Source organism: Megalopta genalis, chromosome 5 (assembly GCF_051020955.1).
Source record: "Megalopta genalis isolate 19385.01 chromosome 5, iyMegGena1_principal, whole genome shotgun sequence".
NCBI classification, from domain to species: domain Eukaryota; kingdom Metazoa; phylum Arthropoda; class Insecta; order Hymenoptera; family Halictidae; genus Megalopta; species Megalopta genalis.
The window spans coordinates 15,330,732-15,347,923 of NC_135017.1; the positions used below are offsets into that span (position 1 = coordinate 15,330,732).

At 40.4% G+C, this 17,192-nt stretch overlaps 5 protein-coding genes across 13 annotated transcripts in view; 2 read left to right on the plus strand and 3 right to left on the minus strand.

Annotated features, from left to right (window-relative positions):
- Nucleotides 1–5,644, plus strand: part of LOC117226946 (solute carrier family 7 member 14) — a 54,301-nt gene extending 48,657 nt beyond the window's left edge. The window contains exon 14 of the mRNA XM_033481751.2: nt 69–5,644. Coding sequence (XP_033337642.2) covers nt 69–424 — 356 coding nt within the window. The 3' untranslated portion in view covers nt 425–5,644. The remainder of the gene's footprint in view (nt 1–68) is intronic.
- Nucleotides 5,645–6,480: 836 nt separating this feature from the next.
- LOC117226902 (cyclin N-terminal domain-containing protein 1) lies at nt 6,481–7,828 on the minus strand. Of its 6 annotated transcripts, none has more exons than XM_076521590.1 (5): nt 7,664–7,828; nt 7,492–7,590; nt 7,128–7,246; nt 6,848–7,063; nt 6,481–6,768 (listed from the first exon to the last, which is right to left on the minus strand). In XM_076521590.1, the coding sequence occupies exons 1-5, from the start codon at nt 7,686–7,688 to the stop codon at nt 6,505–6,507; spliced, it is 723 nt and encodes a 240-aa protein (XP_076377705.1). In that variant the 5' UTR covers nt 7,689–7,828; the 3' UTR covers nt 6,481–6,504. The 6 variants fall into 6 exon arrangements, with proteins under 6 accessions (XP_076377705.1, XP_033337570.1, XP_076377706.1 ...); XM_033481679.2 differs by having other exon boundaries at nt 7,128–7,399; XM_076521591.1 differs by having other exon boundaries at nt 6,848–7,045; nt 7,664–7,791.
- A 9-nt stretch (nt 7,829–7,837) lies between these two features.
- On the minus strand, nt 7,838–11,296 carry Tsr1 (Tsr1 ribosome assembly factor). Its single transcript, XM_033481673.2, has 12 exons — nt 11,038–11,296; nt 10,682–10,952; nt 10,376–10,610; nt 10,105–10,302; nt 9,821–10,045; nt 9,581–9,749; nt 9,233–9,442; nt 8,948–9,171; nt 8,608–8,871; nt 8,432–8,542; nt 8,161–8,368; nt 7,838–8,088 (listed from the first exon to the last, which is right to left on the minus strand). The coding sequence occupies exons 1-12, from the start codon at nt 11,147–11,149 to the stop codon at nt 7,916–7,918; spliced, it is 2,400 nt and encodes a 799-aa protein (XP_033337564.2). The 5' UTR covers nt 11,150–11,296; the 3' UTR covers nt 7,838–7,915.
- Nucleotides 11,297–11,335: 39 nt separating this feature from the next.
- Nucleotides 11,336–14,525, plus strand: LOC117226900 (28S rRNA (cytosine(4447)-C(5))-methyltransferase). Its single transcript, XM_033481675.2, has 8 exons — nt 11,336–11,575; nt 11,742–11,875; nt 11,952–12,026; nt 12,098–12,456; nt 12,522–12,689; nt 12,749–12,944; nt 13,017–13,385; nt 13,455–14,525. Exons 1-8 carry the CDS (start codon nt 11,476–11,478, stop codon nt 13,920–13,922), a joined length of 1,869 nt encoding a protein of 622 aa, XP_033337566.2. The 5' UTR covers nt 11,336–11,475; the 3' UTR covers nt 13,923–14,525.
- Ccz1 (vacuolar fusion protein CCZ1) lies at nt 13,984–16,945 on the minus strand. 4 transcript variants are annotated; one of them, XM_033481678.2, is made up of 11 exons: nt 16,805–16,941; nt 16,191–16,570; nt 15,984–16,084; nt 15,811–15,904; nt 15,534–15,749; nt 15,291–15,466; nt 15,079–15,222; nt 14,863–15,008; nt 14,523–14,787; nt 14,325–14,452; nt 13,984–14,258 (listed from the first exon to the last, which is right to left on the minus strand). In XM_033481678.2, the coding sequence occupies exons 2-11, from the start codon at nt 16,263–16,265 to the stop codon at nt 14,206–14,208; spliced, it is 1,398 nt and encodes a 465-aa protein (XP_033337569.1). In that variant the 5' UTR covers nt 16,266–16,570; nt 16,805–16,941; the 3' UTR covers nt 13,984–14,205. The 4 variants fall into 4 exon arrangements, with proteins under 4 accessions (XP_033337569.1, XP_076377699.1, XP_033337567.1 ...); XM_076521584.1 differs by having other exon boundaries at nt 13,984–14,452; nt 16,191–16,306; nt 16,805–16,945; XM_033481676.2 differs by having other exon boundaries at nt 13,984–14,452.
- Nucleotides 16,946–17,192: the final 247 nt, after the last annotated feature.

The following is a 17,192-nucleotide window of genomic DNA, read 5'->3' on the forward strand; positions in this document are numbered from 1 at the left end:
AACGCTTGAAAACGTCGCTGTTCCCGGAAGCGGGACGGACTGGAAACTCTAGGTGCTTTTGGTTGCAGGGTTCATCATGTACTTCTACTACGGCATCAAGCACAGCAGCCTGGAGGAGGCGAGCAGGTCGGAGAACCTGGAGGACAACGGTACCGGGGGCAACATCGAGCTGACGGTGACGGAGCCGCACCGACAACAGCAGCAGCAACAGCAACAGCAACAGCAGCAGACGCAGCATCATCCGTCGCCGTACTCGGGGTCCGACCGCAGCATCTACGAGGGCCAGCAATTGGACGCGTTCGGTCAGCCTGTGTTCGGCAGCACGAACTTCGGCGGGACACCGAGCCAGAGGCAAGAGACGACGACGGCCGGCGGCCAATCGTTGTTCATCAACCAGGAGAGCTTCCCGACATGGGACGACTGAGCGCCGCACCGATTCCGAACGAACGTATCCGCATAGATAGGATGCGCCGTGCGGCGCGCATCCATCTATGCAGGATATATTCCAGCGAGTTTGAGTCGCACACGAGCGCCTGACCGGCACCGCGAATCGACGAAAAGAGAATAAACACGACCCTGTGGGAGCTCGCGGTGGTTCCCCCGGATCATCGGCGAGCTGGTTCCTCGAATGTTCCTCCTACGTTCGTTCTTCAGCTTCGACCCTTCGGTTTCCCTGAAGAAGGCGCGTCTCTTCGGCAACAGCGACGACAGCCGCGACAACCACGAGACGGCCACGATTACGACGACGACACCGACGACACAACACCAGCTGCTATGTACATATCGTTTCTGGGCGGCCGCCCCTTCGACCGGTTCCCATTTCTCTCTCCGTAGCTTACGATTAGTCGTTCCTTCAGCTAGAGTCCAGGTAGATTGTTCTTCGGTGAACCGCAAAGGGAATGGTCGAAGCGAGCAGGCGCCGCGCGGTCTTGGTCCATGGGACACGACGCTCCATGGCGATGCGATCTGGCACGGCCGATGGGATCTCTGCTTCCCGCTGTTGCCGAATCGAGCTCCCTGGGTCTGGTTATCGTTGTCCAGCAACACCGGGGACGACTCTACGATTATCGAGGACGACCAACGATCCTCCGGCCGAAAGCAGACGAACGCGTTCTCCATCGGCTAGCCAGTCTCACTCTTCTGACATATCTGTCCATATCCACAAAGAGCGACTGCGGAAGGGTCGGACGGTCGACGGTGGGACTCCGCTTCTCGAAATTCTGAGCTTCCTTTCTAAGAGATTAGTTGTCACTTCTCCGCAAAGAAGAACGTCAATTGCCTACGCTGCCCGATCGTCCCCTTCCGCAGCACCTGAAACGAGCCATATCATCATTCGCGAGATTAGGGAAGCGAACCTAGAGAAATAGATGGAGAGAGAGAGAGAGAGAGAGAGAGAGAGAGAGAGAGAGAGAGGATCAGCGAGCCTCCCAGGGGTGAATATTGTTGACTACTGTTTTTTCGGGACGAATGTAGCAAATAATTTTCCGCGGCAATATTTATTATCCTAGTTGTATAAATGATGAAGGAGAAGATAACCAGGGGGCGTAGGGAGTGGAGAGGACGGGGGGAGCGACGAGACCATTATCATTCCTAGCGTAAGGCGAAACTTGTGTTTTCCAAGAGAGCATTTTAAACTGCTACGCGCAGATCATTTTAAACGTACCGCTAGAGTTTGCGTGGGTGCGTGCGTGTGTCGGTGCGTGAACGAGAGCATGATCGGAGAACAAAAAAAGAACACAGAAAATCAATTCGTTCCTGAATCGAAGGATGAAAGGGGAAGAGAGAGAGAGAGAGAGAGAGAGAGAGAAAGAGAAAGAGAGAGAGAGAGAGAGAGAGAAGGGTCGGTGGGAAACGAAGCAGAAAATCGTGGAAAAAAAAGACATATCAATGAGATGAAAAAGAAAAAGTCGCAAAAAAATATTGATCTTGCCTAAAATCTAGTCTTTCCCGTAAGAAGGAAGCTTAGCTATAACGTATTGTAATCCTAACACCTAAGCTTAACTTGTAAACTTGCGTACACGTCTTACCTCGACTTAAAAAACGACGACGAATCATCATCTTTTTTCCATTGGTCGTTCCGTCGGCCGGATCCCGCCGATCGTTCCCGTCGATCCCGCCTGGATCCCACCATGGATCCGTCCATGGGATTGTCGATCGGGTGGACGGGACGCAGGGCCGGCTCTTTTCATGTACAAATTCTTGATGTTCCAAGACTATCCTCTCTTTGTACTCTTCTTGACACATTAACTGTATTCCTGCGGCCATCGGTGCTTTAGGGCGACGATCCATGGATCGGTGGATCGCCGGAAAAACTGCTCGACCGCAAGCTTCCTCCTCCTCCTCCTCCTCCACCACATCGCAGGATACTAGAAAGTGCTAGACGATTTTCCCGGCTCGGACAAGAGTTTTCCCGTTTGGCGGACGATTCGCCGAGGTTCTAGGAAGCTTGCGATCGGGCCGATCTAGCTAGAGAAATCTGTTTCTTCTTCCCTCTCTTGCCAGAAACCCTCAACGATCGAAGAAACTTAACGCCAGCCTGCTGCTGTTGCTGCACCTTCTCGATGTTCATTTAGTCTCGGCGATTGGAGGGCCGGTGAATTCGTACGGTGGATCGGTGCACAAATTCATTTCCTCAGCCAGCCCGTAGATCGGCCGAGTTTCGTCCAGCTAGAACTCGTCTCTCTTCGATCGATCGTATTTTTCCGGTGTTTCTCCAAAGAGAAGTGTTAGCAGCTTCCACGAACATTCCTGATTTCCGGTAGCTTTCCTAGGAGGATGTTGGTTGGGAACAATCGACAGTTTTTGCACCGATCCGGTAGCGGATAAAGTCTATAGAAAACGAGGAAAAAAGTCTTTCTGACTTCTGAGATAGATAGAGAGAGAGAGAGAGCGCGTAGAATTGAGATTCTCGATGCCCACAGGAGGGGGTGGTTTCTAGGGGTTGGAAGAAAACGGGAGAACCGAAACGACGCGACAGCTTACAGGGGCGGGCCCGGCTAATTTTACGTCTCGTCGTTTATTCTATTCTCGGATCAACATATCGATCGGTGATCTATTTCACATATCAGTGTCCACTGTCCCGCCATCGTTAACGCGGAGGCGGGCGTGGCAGAATCCGTGAGATCGAGACTGAGCGCGAGAGCGGGAGAGAATGTGCGTCGATAGATAGATAGATAGATAGAGAGAGAGAGAGAAAGAGAGGGGAGAGAGAGAGAGAGAGAGAGAGAGTATGCGTCGAGATTGATCTAAAGATTTATCTTTAAGTATTAACGCGTCTGTTAAAATTTTCTAATATATATATATATTATATATATTATATATATTATATACATATATGTATTATATATACGAACAGGATACTTCGTAATGGGGATCGAGCCCGATCGATCAGCGATCGAGGCACCAATCCGTTAGAGTCTTCAGTTCCGAATCCCAACCCCTGTAACGTCGCCATGTCGGGAAATGCTGGAACGTTCGGGGACGATCCATCGATTAGGTTTTTAGATTCGGTTCGATGGACGATCCAGAGATTTCCGATTTGATTTCGCGATGTATCCAGGTAATAGAAACGTAGCACAACCCCTTTTCGTTCCAGCAGCCCCTGATACAACGCTGTACGGTGCTCGCCGTTCCGGAGTCCGGTTAATCGATAATTAATAATTAACGAGCAGCCTCGATTTGTCCCGAGCCTCGAGGGATCTAACGATCGGAAAGATTCGAGATCGTGGAGGCCATATTGGTGTGGCCGCTGCGTTCCCTCGAGGCTCGAGAAACACGCGAACGATTCGGACGATTTCCAAGCACTTCTAATTTCGGAAGCACTGTCGGGACGGACCAGTTTCGGAGAGTTTACACGCGCGCGTGTATCTCTATTCCGCGAAAAGAACAGTGCCTGTACGTTAAAAGTCCGCGAGAAGCGAGCGTGGACGCCGATCCGCAGGAACAAAGAGAAATCTCTTCCCTTCGACGCTCGATACACGGCAACCCGATTACAGTAATGTCTTTCCAATCGACGCTCAGATTGTGCAGAAAAATGGGCAATTTGGGAAGAGGAGATACGATTGTTCGAGGCCTTGCGGCTCGTTTTCATAGTTACGTATTGACAACAACTATAAGAACGAGCCGCAGGCCTCGAACAATCGTATCTCCTCTTCCCAAATTGTCCATTTCTGTGCAGAATCCGAGCGTCATTTAGGGAGACATTACTGTACAGCGATTATAGAGCGATTACAGAGTGGTTACCGATCGATAATACCGGAATATAGAGCAGCAGAGGCGGAATCTCGACGCGGCACTTCTGCTCTTCGCTTTTTTTAGTTAGTCTTTCAAATTCTTAGATAGGAGGAAATGGCCTATTGTAATGCGCGGCTGCCGGGTGAACCGTGGACACGCGAGCCTCTTTCCTCTCGAGCCTCGAGATCCCGATGACTCTCGACCGCCAAAATATATATATGCCAGCTTCTCGAAACTAGCCACGGATCCCGAACGACTTGATTTTCGGCTTCAAAATTCCTTACTTCGGACCTGTCCCCGTGACCATGATCCACAGTCCACAGATTCATCCGGTGCCGCGTACCAAAACATACTTCGAAGTCGCTGTAACTTGCTCCTGGACAGAGTTCCGCCGAGTTTCACCTAGTTCGAATTGGCGCAAATTACAGCGGAAACAATCTTCCAACGAGAGTGACGAGCAAGAGAGAACTTGAGGAAAGAGAGAGAGAGAGTGAGAGAGAGAGAGAGAGAGAGAGAGAGAGAGAGAGTATGTGTGTGCGCGTGCGTGTGTGTCTCGTTTGGCGCGCGGTCCTCGTGGCCAGGAAGAAACGTTTCGCTTCGTTTCTTCGATCAGTTTCTTCGTTCGGCCGATTCCGAGAATTCCATCCGGATCCCGTAATCGTAGTAGATATTTTTCCCGAACCGAACAACTGGTGGAAGATCGATCTTTAGGCTCTCCGACGATTTGGCCACAGCTACCGAGCGACCTCGAAGAATTTATTGGACGAAGGGGTCGCGACGGGAAATTCGGTTGTTCGGCCTCTGATCGCCGCACCTACTTCTGCCGGAAGTCGGGGGCACCCTCCGAGTTGGTACGTTCGTTAGGGCCGTGAGGCGACTCGATCTTAAACACCCTTCAAGACACTTTTATGGCTAACCATGTTTCTCGACCGCTCGGTCGAATCCGACAAAAATCTATGTGTGACACACCTTCTGGAAATTTACAAAACTATCCACGCTTCGATTAAATCAATTATTCTATAACCGAGGATGTCGAGATCGTGCTAATCTCTAAATGATTTCAACGGTGTCCGAGGAATTATTTCCAAATCTTACGGATTCGAGGTGTTCTCATTGTTTTCGAATCAATTGACCTTCTGAAGAGGGCTGAAGGGGGATGAAGAAAATGAGAGGGAAAGAGAGGATGAGAGCGTAAGAGAGAACACGGGAGAGCGTGAGAGAGAGAGAAAGAGAGCGTGACTGATCGATGTAATTTTTTGTTTTCGTTTTCTTCTCTCGGGAAAATCGCGTGTTGGGAAGATATATGCGCACCAGAAGGACAGAATTTTCCATGTAATATATATACCCTTACGTAACTACGTTGTTTAATATTGATAAGGAGCAAAAATAAAAGTGATTATTCAGAAACTAACTTGGCTATCCAGCACCGCTTTAACCGGTCGTTGCTATTCCATTTCCAGTATGTTATCGTAATTGTTTTCGAATTACAACGAATCTGTCGCAAAGCGCGTTCCTCCAGCTTTAATTTGAGCCCTTAAATGTTAAAAAATTCCAACGGGAAAGCATTTAAATATAACTTTGTATTCGCGCGCGTTGATCGAGTTAGCAAAAACTGTTGCGAACAGCGCCTCTTCCGGCGAAACCTGGAAGCTCCGTTCGGGGTCCGTACAGCGCCAATTAGTACAGTGGCAAAACGCTCAAACTGTTAGACAAAATCGATTGTCGGTAATTTGGTTAACAGTTTCAGCGCTTCGCCGCTATCCTAATTGGCGCTTTACGAACCCCGAACGGAGCTTTCAGGTTTCGCCAAAAGAGGCACTGTTGATCGTGCTTCCGAACGAAGCTTCAAGAATTTGTCACAGGATGGCGCAAATAGCCTGACCGGGAATATGGTGCTTGTGCCATCTAGCGTGACATTTTGGAATTAATTTGGCGAACAGTTTGGGCGTTTTACCACGGAATGGATCGGCGCTATTCGACCGTTTAGAGGCAGCAGTAAATTCGTGTTGTAGGTTTCAATATTGAAACATAAAACTAAAAGAAATTCTTATAAACACCATGCTAAGAATTTAACCTCGAAGTCCTTCGATCATAACAGAGTACATACTACATCTGTAATGATAATAAAAACATTTGACAATATTAATGTAGCAATTGTTTCTCGGTAGCATTTGTTTTGTTATACTTCGATGACAGCCCGAATTTGTTACGCAAGAAGGAGTGTATAATAAAGAGAGTCAAAGAGGATTTATTTATTTATAGATGCTTTACTTATTCTTGAATCGCCAGCACAAGGAGTATATTGGCCATGTCCCATATATTATCTGATTCTATGTCCACCAACTCTGACAACTTTGAAGAGATAATTTTTGCTGTTCGAGTTTCTGCGTAATTGAAAAATGTTGCACAAAGAACGATAGAAGCCCCTAAAAATAAGAAGTTTGATTGCAAAGTCATGAGATCCCTCTTCTCCTGGGCAGTCTGTGCTCTATGTCCTTGAATCAAGCACTGTAGATGAGAATATAGCTTTTCTTTCTGTAAATGGAACCATTCTTTTTCTTTTTTAAATCATACAGCAGAGCAATGCATCTAGGAAAGAACAATTAATTTATACCTGCAAATAAACTAAATCCAACAAACTTGTAGTTATCTCCTGCATGTTAGATGTATTTCTTAAACCTGTTGCAGCTAGAAGTACTTCTATGCAATTTATGGGAGTACATAATGGTATCTTATATCCCATCATTTGGAATACTTTAAATTCTGATGAAAAAACAATGCTGTGATCGTATTCGGTATTTTTGTCTATCCACTGTAAAATATAAAGCACCTAAAGCAAATATAAATGTTCGATGTTATACTCTCTGTAAACGTGTAAAAGAGTATACACATACTTGAGAAATTGCCAAATTCTTTGAATAGGAATCCATTTTGCTAGCTAATTGCAAACAAGACATAAGATACAATTTCGATTGGCTGGATATCTTAGTACAGACTTCTGTCCAAGATCCTCCTGCATGGTCAATAAATTCAGCTTTGTAAACTTCCCAAAAATACTTGCACATGAACTTATCATACAAATGAATAGTAATGTATTTGGTATCTGGACCCAAATCTAAATATTCTGTTATATGAAAAATTGTGCTCACGATCGGTACCGGAATCGCTGTGCAAGTAATGAATTGTATGTACATTCAATGCGTTTTTGCATAATTATTTATTGCTTGGAAAGTTTACATAGAGAGCCTGCATAGTTACCAACAAAAGGCATATAAAATTCATCGTCGGCTCTGACGAGATTCTCTTCCTGTTTGATGGTCGTTCGAATATCTGTTAACCAGTCTTCGATTAAAAGTTCTATGTGATTGAAAGATATATTTGTTTCAAATAAAAGATATATTAGTCTATACTAAATTTTTCTGTTAGTTACCAACGTAGGCAGTATCCAAATCCATTGTTCAAACACTGATCAACTAAGAAGTAACCTATTAATTGAAAAAATGTTTTTAGACCAAACCGATAGAATACAATTTACCGCGACATGTGACGCAATCTACCATCGACTACTGTAAAGATGTACACAAATGAATACATACATTAGTCATTATAATTTTTAGAATTGAAAAGAACACTTTATTTCATAAGATTCTCTGCACATACGTTTGAATATACATTGAATTACTTAATAACACAATTTGTATTGCGCCTCCAACTTTTCTTCTTCACGGGGCATACGCGTTATTAACATTGGATAGTACGACCATTTTGGGAAAATCCGTTTATATAGATGCATTAAAACCGTGTCCTGCGACTTCAGTTGACCGTTAAAAACACATTTCATGTGTCCATGCGTACCTAAAAATAAATAGTGATTAACATTAAATCCTATTTGATTAACAGTCTTGTGCATACTATATAATAATTTACCCAATGGTTCTTTGATATGTCCCCTACGACCATATTTTGTCCGTAGTTCGACTGGCTTAAACCAATTAATGTCCTCCCGGTGAAAGAACATAAATCTTACAACCGCTGATCGTTTATGCACTTTAAAGGGATGACCGCTAAGAACAACCCTCTTCACGACAATTCTGTCGGAATTCGCAGACAACACGCTGCCAGTTGCTATCAGTTCCTGATCACATATTATACATCAGTTAATTTGACGAACGATTATGTAAACGTTATCGATCCTTACCAATATTCCATTCAGTCTTTCAAGATAACATAGAACTGGACATGGTGGGAAAGTAATTGGCGCGTACATGCTTGCCACAACAGTCATCCCTGGACCGAAGCAACGCTCATACTGAAATAAACAAAGGTTCATTTTCACGAACAATGATAATATATGTAGTTTTTAAAGAAACCCACCTTGTGTTTGTTTGCATTAGTATGCTGACTAAATACCGGTCTCGTTGAGAATCTTCTAAATCCGCATTGAAATATTAATCGCTCTTTAGATTCCACTGGTTGCATACTAATCGTGGTATGTTTTAGTACCACATTTAGAAAAGTCATCTTATGTTCGTTGGGCAACAAACCGGAGATTATCAATGGACGATTTTCCATGGAACAGATTGCAGTGAAAAGATCGTGTCTAACATTCGCAACATGGATCGTGATGTACCAGCCAGGCTGCAATAAAAAATATCTTATATATCATTTCCTACATTAAATTTTGTTGCACGGTGTTATTAATCAATTCATTCACCATAGCTCCTTCTATTTCCTGTGATTCTTTGAACACGCGTTTCCTTGTTCCATCAAAGTTTTCAAACTGAAAGATCCGAGCATAATCAAAAGGAAGATTCTCCTTTGAGTCCCATGGACTCATCCTGAATGATTCCAATCCACGATACTTCTGGAACCGAACTTTCGCCAACATGTCTTGAGGCGTGTCCATCTCGTCAGGGAATTCTGCATCCATTTTTACCGCTGCATTTGGAACAAAGTTTTGTTTAATTGCACAATTCAACTGCCAATGCGACAAACTTACATTTTAGTTTTTCTATAGCTGCTCTCTCCTCTACCATGTCCATGTCCTGATCATATTTTTGTTCATCCGGAACAACTTCCGAGAATGCAATTGTCTCATATTCCTCATCGTTTTCTTCGTCTTCACCATTACTGTCATCCTGAGACTTCGCCTCGTCTACAGACATCCCGTCTTCTGATTCTTCATCCGAATATTCATTGTCCACTTCCTCTGAAATATTACATAGGTGTGAGAAATATATTAACCCATGCTTATGGACCCCCAATGAAAAAAGTACTATTTTCTCTGCACTAGATCCCCACGTGGGTCTCATTCCGGGCTAAATATCATTTAATTCTAATAAAGTACCTCCATCCTCATCAGGTATCCAAGCTGCCTGATATTCAGATGTCCCTTTTGGTACTTTCTTCACAATTTTCTTGTTTCTAGAGGCTTCTGCTTGAGCCATTTCCTCTTCCGTTGGCCACGTTTGTTCAGCGTCCATGGGATCAGGAATATTTTCAGCTTCAAGAGATTCCTAAGCGAACCAAATTGTATATTTAATTGTACCAATATAATGCGACATTATATTTCTACTTATAAAATTACTTGTTTCTTCGGATCCGCACGATCGAGCACCCTAATGGATGGTTCATCATCCATTGTGTCGTCACGTTTTCTCTGTGTCGTTTCCATCGGATATGGATCTCCAGGGGCATCGATTTGTAACATTTGAAAATCTCCAAATCCAGGTATGTATATTAATCCATTAACCGATAATGGTATCCCTCTAAGATATCCTGACACCATGAGAGTGCCCAACTCGGTAGAGTCCTAAATAACATGAAAGTTGTAGTTCTGTTCTCACAGCTGATAATTGATATCGACATTACCTTGTTACATTTAAACTTAATTTCTTCAGCTAATAAATGTGGCCTTTTATTTTTATAGGCTACCGTTCTCTGTTTCAGAGAGCCAACTCGTTTTAAAATGTTCAAGGCATCTGTAGTTGTATCCAACCGAAAAATTTTTTCTTCTGGAAGCCATTTCTGAATTGCCGTCTGTACACGGTTCTTGTAGGCTTGACGTTTCTGCAAAAAGATTCGTATGGATAAGTAATATCATATTTTATGATAACTGTAGGAATAAGCTTCGATGTTATACCTTTACGGGAAGGTTTTCAAGATTTGTCAATGCAACTATTGAAGTATTCAAACCATGAGCAACACAAGACGTAAGGATTTCTTCTCCCCAGTCGTCAACTATTTCTTCCCTAGGATTTTTTTCAGTAGAAATAACAAAAAGTACATTTGTTGCTACTGTTATCGCATCCAATGATGCAAATACATTACCAGCCGATGGAGTAATAATAGAAAATCGTTGTTTGAATCTGGGTATACTGTTTCAAATAATTTTATAATCAATTTCTTTTATTTTTAATAGTATAATTTAAAAGTTTCGATTGCATACCTTATATGCACTGTACCACAAGTACTAGTAATTACATTTGCTGTCTTGTCTACTTTTGTTAATAGAGATAACATATCCTGAACTTCGAAGCCCACTTGCAACGGTATAACACATATAAGTATTGGTGCAGAATCTGATCCTCCAAGATTTCTTTTCTGTTGCAGGACATCTTCCCTCTTTTGTTTTCGAATTTGTGACGCCTGATGCCTTCGCGCTTCTTTTCCTAGGTTCTTGCGCACACGTTTCGACAAAACTTTCGCATTAACTTTTCCTATTGAATAACGTTGAATAAAATTAATTACAGAGAATGTTCCAGGAATATAATCTGAAATGAACGAGCTTGTAAATAATATTACCTTTAACGTCACTGCTAATTGAACCTTTGCTACGATGTCTTCCAGTTTTATGCGCCTTATTCGTTTGCTTAAATGCACCTGGTCGATGCGCTTCTTGCTTTACTATCGGCATTTTTAGCGATTTTTACTTATAATCTTGTCAAGATGAAACACCGAATGTTGCCTCTACGACGTACGAAACAGTACTAAGCACCACGTGCATCGTAAATCGAGAAGACAAAGAAAAACAATTGAAAAACGTCTTGTTAGTAACAACGTAGAAACGTTTTTCTTCCTACGATAGTCATTTTTTCAACGTTGGTCACATTAAGAAATGCCGATCGTGCACCGCCAGGCGCGCACATGGTTAAGCGTTAGTCTTTTACAAATTTACAAATTATAGGTTACATTTGCGCGTGTTCGATTTGAACAGGTTTCAACTGAAAGAACCGAAACAACATGGGACGAAAAGCAAAATTTGACGAGACATCCATTCCAACTGGTCGTGGAAGAAAAGCAAAGAAGCAGAAGGATCCAACATTTCCAAAAGGAATTCTTGGTATGTAGCATTTTCTACTTGAATTCTTTAATATGCTTATGACACTTTCTTTGTATTTAATAACCTCAATTAAATGCATCTTGTTGGATATAGTACAGTATATAAAGGTCGAGATTGAAACAATGTAATGTGTAAAATATCTAAAATCTTTTACTCTCCTTCGTAGTCAAAGAAGAAACAAAATTGAGTCACCGGCAGAAGCAACGAGCAAAAAAAAGACTACTGAAACAGCAGAAACTGAAGGAACATGCAAAGATGTTGCAGAAAAAAAAGAAAGAGAAGACTGTAGATACAGCAAATGTAAATAAGTTTTTTATTTAATGTTTAAGATCTTTATTATAAAACATATTGATTATATATGTTCTTTTGTCTTTAGAGTATTAGGGATGTATCCAAACAGCTAAAGAAAAAGAAGCAACATCAAGAGGCAAAAAATGCAATAAATGGAAAAGTAAATTTCCATTTTATATTTGAAGTCCCTATATTGTTAGCGACATTGATTATTTATGTATTTTATTTCAGAATATTGAACATGTATTCGAGCAGTCAAAGAAAAAAAAGAAATCTATTAAATTTATACCAACTAAAAATGACGATTCCAACGACGAAGACAATGAAATACTGTTAAATGATGGTGATAATGCATCAGAGGATGAGAAAATCATAGACAATGAACAGTATAAAAGTACAAAAAAGAAATTATTAGATAGCGATACAGAAGATGAAAATGGTATCGCGGAAAGCGACGAAGAACTTGGCAGTGGTGGATCTGATCAGAGTATGGAAACCGAAGAGGATGAAGATATGGGTGCAGAAGATGATGATTTGCTGCCCATAGAAAAAGCAAATAAGAAGCTAAAGAAGAAACAAGCAAAAGAACAGTAAATATCGCTTCTAAATCAATAGATCCAAATGTTTCTCTTATTTACTTTCTTTATAATTTTAGAAAAATGGCAGAAGAAGAAATGAACGATATGATAGCACAACAATCTGACTTTACCTTTCCTACCGAGGAAGAACTCGCGAATACTATTAATCTTAAGGATATCCAACAGCGGATAAAGGACGTTGTTATGATCTTGTCAGACTTCAAAAGATTACGCGATGCCAACAGGTATATCACTGGCTAGCTGTAGGTTTGACAAAGGCACTCTCATATCTCTTATCTTATAGGTCTCGTTTGGAATACATGGAACTACTTAAGAAGGACCTATGCACTTACTACAGTTACAACAACTTTTTAATGGAAAAACTGATGCAGATATTCCCACTGGACGAACTACTGGAATTTTTGGAAGCGAGCGAAGTACAGAGGCCTATGACGTTACGAGCGAATACGTTAAAGACACGTCGACGCGACTTAGCAGAAGTATTTTTCTAACTAAATCAATTTTTTTCAATCTTCTACTCAGACGGTTTATTATCAATGATTATCTTTCAGGCTTTAATCAATAGAGGAGTCAATCTGGACCCGATAGGAAAATGGACCAAAGTTGGATTGGTAGTGTATTCTTCTCAAGTCCCAATGGGTGCAACGCCAGAATACCTGGCAGGTCATTACATCATACAGGGTGCATCTAGTTTTTTACCAGTTATGGCTTTGGAACCGAAGGAGAATGAAAGGATTCTGGACATGTGTGCTGCACCTGGTGGGAAGTCTTCGCACATAGCGGCGCTCATGAAAAACACAGGTGTGCTTTTCTCGAACGACGTAAACGAGGAGAGAATAAAGGCTGTCGTTGGTAATTTTCATAGACTTGGCATTGTAAATTCCGTTATTTGTACTTATGACGGACGTAAAATACCATCGGTAAGTTATTATATATTATACGTGTATTACTCGGTTATCTACGGATTTGACATATCTGATTATTTTTAGGTGATCAAAGGATTTGACAGAGTTCTCCTGGACGCACCATGTACTGGTACTGGTGTTGTATCCAAAGATCCTAGCGTTAAGACCAACAAAGATGAAGTGGACGTACAACGTTGTTGCACTTTACAAAGGGAGTTACTTTTGTCAGCTATAGACTGTGCGAATGCTCGTTCAGAATCTGGTGGAATTATCATTTACTCGACGTGCTCGATTCTGCCTGAGGAGAACGAGTGGATCGTAGATTATGCTCTTAAGAAACGTGACGTTAAACTAGTACCTACTGGTTTAGAATTTGGAACTGAAGGTTTTACCAGCTACAGACAACACAGGTTTCATCCCTCGCTAAAATTGACGAAAAGATTTTATCCGCATGTACATAATATGGACGGTTTCTTTGTTGCAAAATTGAAGAAGTTCTCAAATATTGTTCGAAGAAAAAAAGATACAGATGATGAAGAATCGCTAGATTAACATTGAAATCTAATAAATTTTTTTAAAGTAATCACTGAAATATTCGAAAAAAACTCACCGATCAAGCAACTTCTGAATATATTAAAAATATATATAAATACGTATGTACAGAATTTTAATCTTACAGTAAATTTTATGTATAAATTATGTAACTTTCTATAATTACAGTAATACAAGTTGGAATATATAAATATATATATATGTACATATGTATTGTTTGCGATCAATTGAAATGGTTTAACAATCGTGTGAAACTTTACGGAGCTATACGATACTGCGATCGTTAATGAAAAAATATACTTTTCAGTTGTTTGTCGCACAGTCTTTTCACCTCCTCTGAAAGATATACAATTTTATTAAGCTCCGGTACATTGGTAAACGAGTAAAGTATCGAGTACATACCTTCTATCTCAATAAAGTTTGCACTCTTTTGCTGAATAACTACGAAGAATTCCCTCAAGTTAGATAATTTGCCTACAACCCAATAACCGCTCATAGTTTTTATCACAATTTCACCAGCTTCTTTCAATCTGTAACGAAACAAAATACATATTCCAATGTGGAGATTAAATTATACTTAATCTAACACAATATACCAACTTATTTGTGTCATTGTATATATCAGTGATAACCCTCAATACTTCAGGTGTTGTGAGTACGTTAGAACATCGCCTATTATCCAGATGTATCGTGCTTTTATAGGCTAAATTGAGTTTATTAAAATACAGGTACTTTGTACAAGACTCTGGTGTGACTACTACGTGTTTAGCACATTGTTCCGCAACTGAGCTAACAAGAGTAGTTAATTGTGGACCAAGAAAACTGTCGAGACTTTTAAAGAAATCTATCAACAAGCTAGTTTTACCTGCGAAGAAAGCGTGTAATAATTTCTTGTGTACACGAGAATACAAACACCGATAATCATTTTCGAAATACTCACTATCAACAAAAAGACATATCGTTGCGCTCAATGCCCTATAAACTACTAAATACAACGAGATTGGCTTCGTGGAATAATTTATAAACACTGTTGGAGACTTTCCAATCAAATTTGGTTCATTGATATTAGATGGACCAGTAACGAATCTGCAATGTTAATATTTTGAAAATTAAGCCTCATCCATGCAAAAAAAAATTATTACACTAATATACTAACTTTCCATAGTGTGAAGTAGTAAATGGTGAAGGAGAATTTCTAGGCATTGAACCACCATGCAATTCTTTCTCAAGATGAGCTTGTAAAAGTGTTCCCACCAAATAATTATAAACCACTTGCATATCTTCAGGTTCTAGGCCACTCCTGTGTATAAATATAGCATTATTGTTAACACTCGTCATCGATTATAATTAACAGTTATTATTACTGACCAGACAACTTGATCATTGTAGAGAAATGCTGTATACTTGACTTGAGAAAACATAGCTTCTACGAGATTCATAAAACATTGCACCCGTAAAAACGTTATCTTATCAAGAGGTAAAAATTGAAGACCTTGGAATACATCGAGAATGTCGCTGTTATGTATTTTTAAGGACATGAGATACTGTGAACAAAATGTATTGTATCATTGATAACAAACAAATTTTGTTAATCAATGAACATATATTTACCCTAGAGTAAAAGTGTTCTAGCTTATGTTTCAATAATAATATAGAGCCACATTCTGGTTCGTTAATGATTGTCTCAAAGGAACCCATGAACAATCTAAACATAACATATGCTTGTTTTAATATAGCTTGGCAAACACTGCTGTTCACTTCATCGTGCTGATATTCTATATATCTATTTCCATCTTTTTCTTTGCACACATATGGCAGACCAATAATCTGAAAATTAAAGGTACATATTTAAAATCCAGTCAATTATGAATTATTGTCTATAACTTACCATTACCATCCAAAAGTTTGGCTCTGGTTGGTAATATATTTGTCGAGTTTTATGCGTGTGACAATAATCACAGGGCTGTCCAGGATTGAAGGATCTAAGGACAGAAATCCAGAAACAATTTGTTAATTCGATAGACTATAAGCCTCCAGGCATTTATAAAAATACATACGTACTCTGCAAACTTAATTATTGCTTCGCTGAGCCCTATATTTTTAATTTGAACATCCAAATCCGTTTCTGGATGATGATGATAGTAAAGTATCTTCTTCTCTTCCTGCACAGAGGACACAGAGTGACTCGTTTACACAATACATATATTGGATAGAAGGAATCGCGTTTTCGGAAAATTATTTTTTTACACCTAAATACTATATACTTGCCTCCCCTTCTTTTTTGGCGTATGTTCCATTAAATATGTAAAAATGTTCCAAAGTAGCTTCGGTTTTCGATATCATTTTGACAGATAACGAAATGCAACGGCACACCCACTACTCTACTGTTAACGAGAAATATTAAAATATTTAAATATCTAAGACCGCAATAGTCATTTAGTCAACGAAGCTTTTAATATATTTAGTTTCCCGTTAACATTTCAAACGATGACTCAATAGGATAACCTCAATTTCTTGATACAATCCGATAAACTGTTGTCAGATGTTGACAAACGTACAGATGGCAGCAAACGCTTTTTAACTTTACGCGGGAAGGTGTAGGTTTTAAATTTTCAGTATCCAATTCAAAATTTCACTACATATTCATACTGAAAAATACAGAATTAGTGCATGTTCAATACGCTTGAGTACTGAAATCTGATTGAGTACATTCATTACACTATTAGTGTTTTTCCTAAAGAAGGAAAAGATTCGTATCTATTAATGGAAATACTTATTAATGATCAACTGAATATCGGAATATTATTTTCATTGAATGTTCAAACTCAAAATACGAATGATTTCCAACAAAATACTAAATTAAAGATGCAAAATTGAATTACATGCTTGAATAGATTTCGTTGCGTCAACGTCCACAGTCCAATCATTGTGTTTTTCATTTCCATACTAAATGTTCCTCTATGCACTTTGTTCGGAGTGTGTGTTGTTCGATAATAACCTGTCCGTTTCCTATTCCGATAACCATTTTGATGACTTGTAGATTTTTTGACATGCAACCGCTCGGCATAATTTGACAAATTTTAGCGGTAGAGAAGAGAACACTGAAGAAGCGTTATCGATAGCGCAACGGTGGCGAAATCGAGAGATCACGTCATTCGATCAGGACGAGTTTCACGTATTACGTGTACGAAACTAACGAGCATAACAAATTTGTCGTGATGTGGGTAACGATTACATTTAGATAACGCACAGTGACGAACAACATGTGAC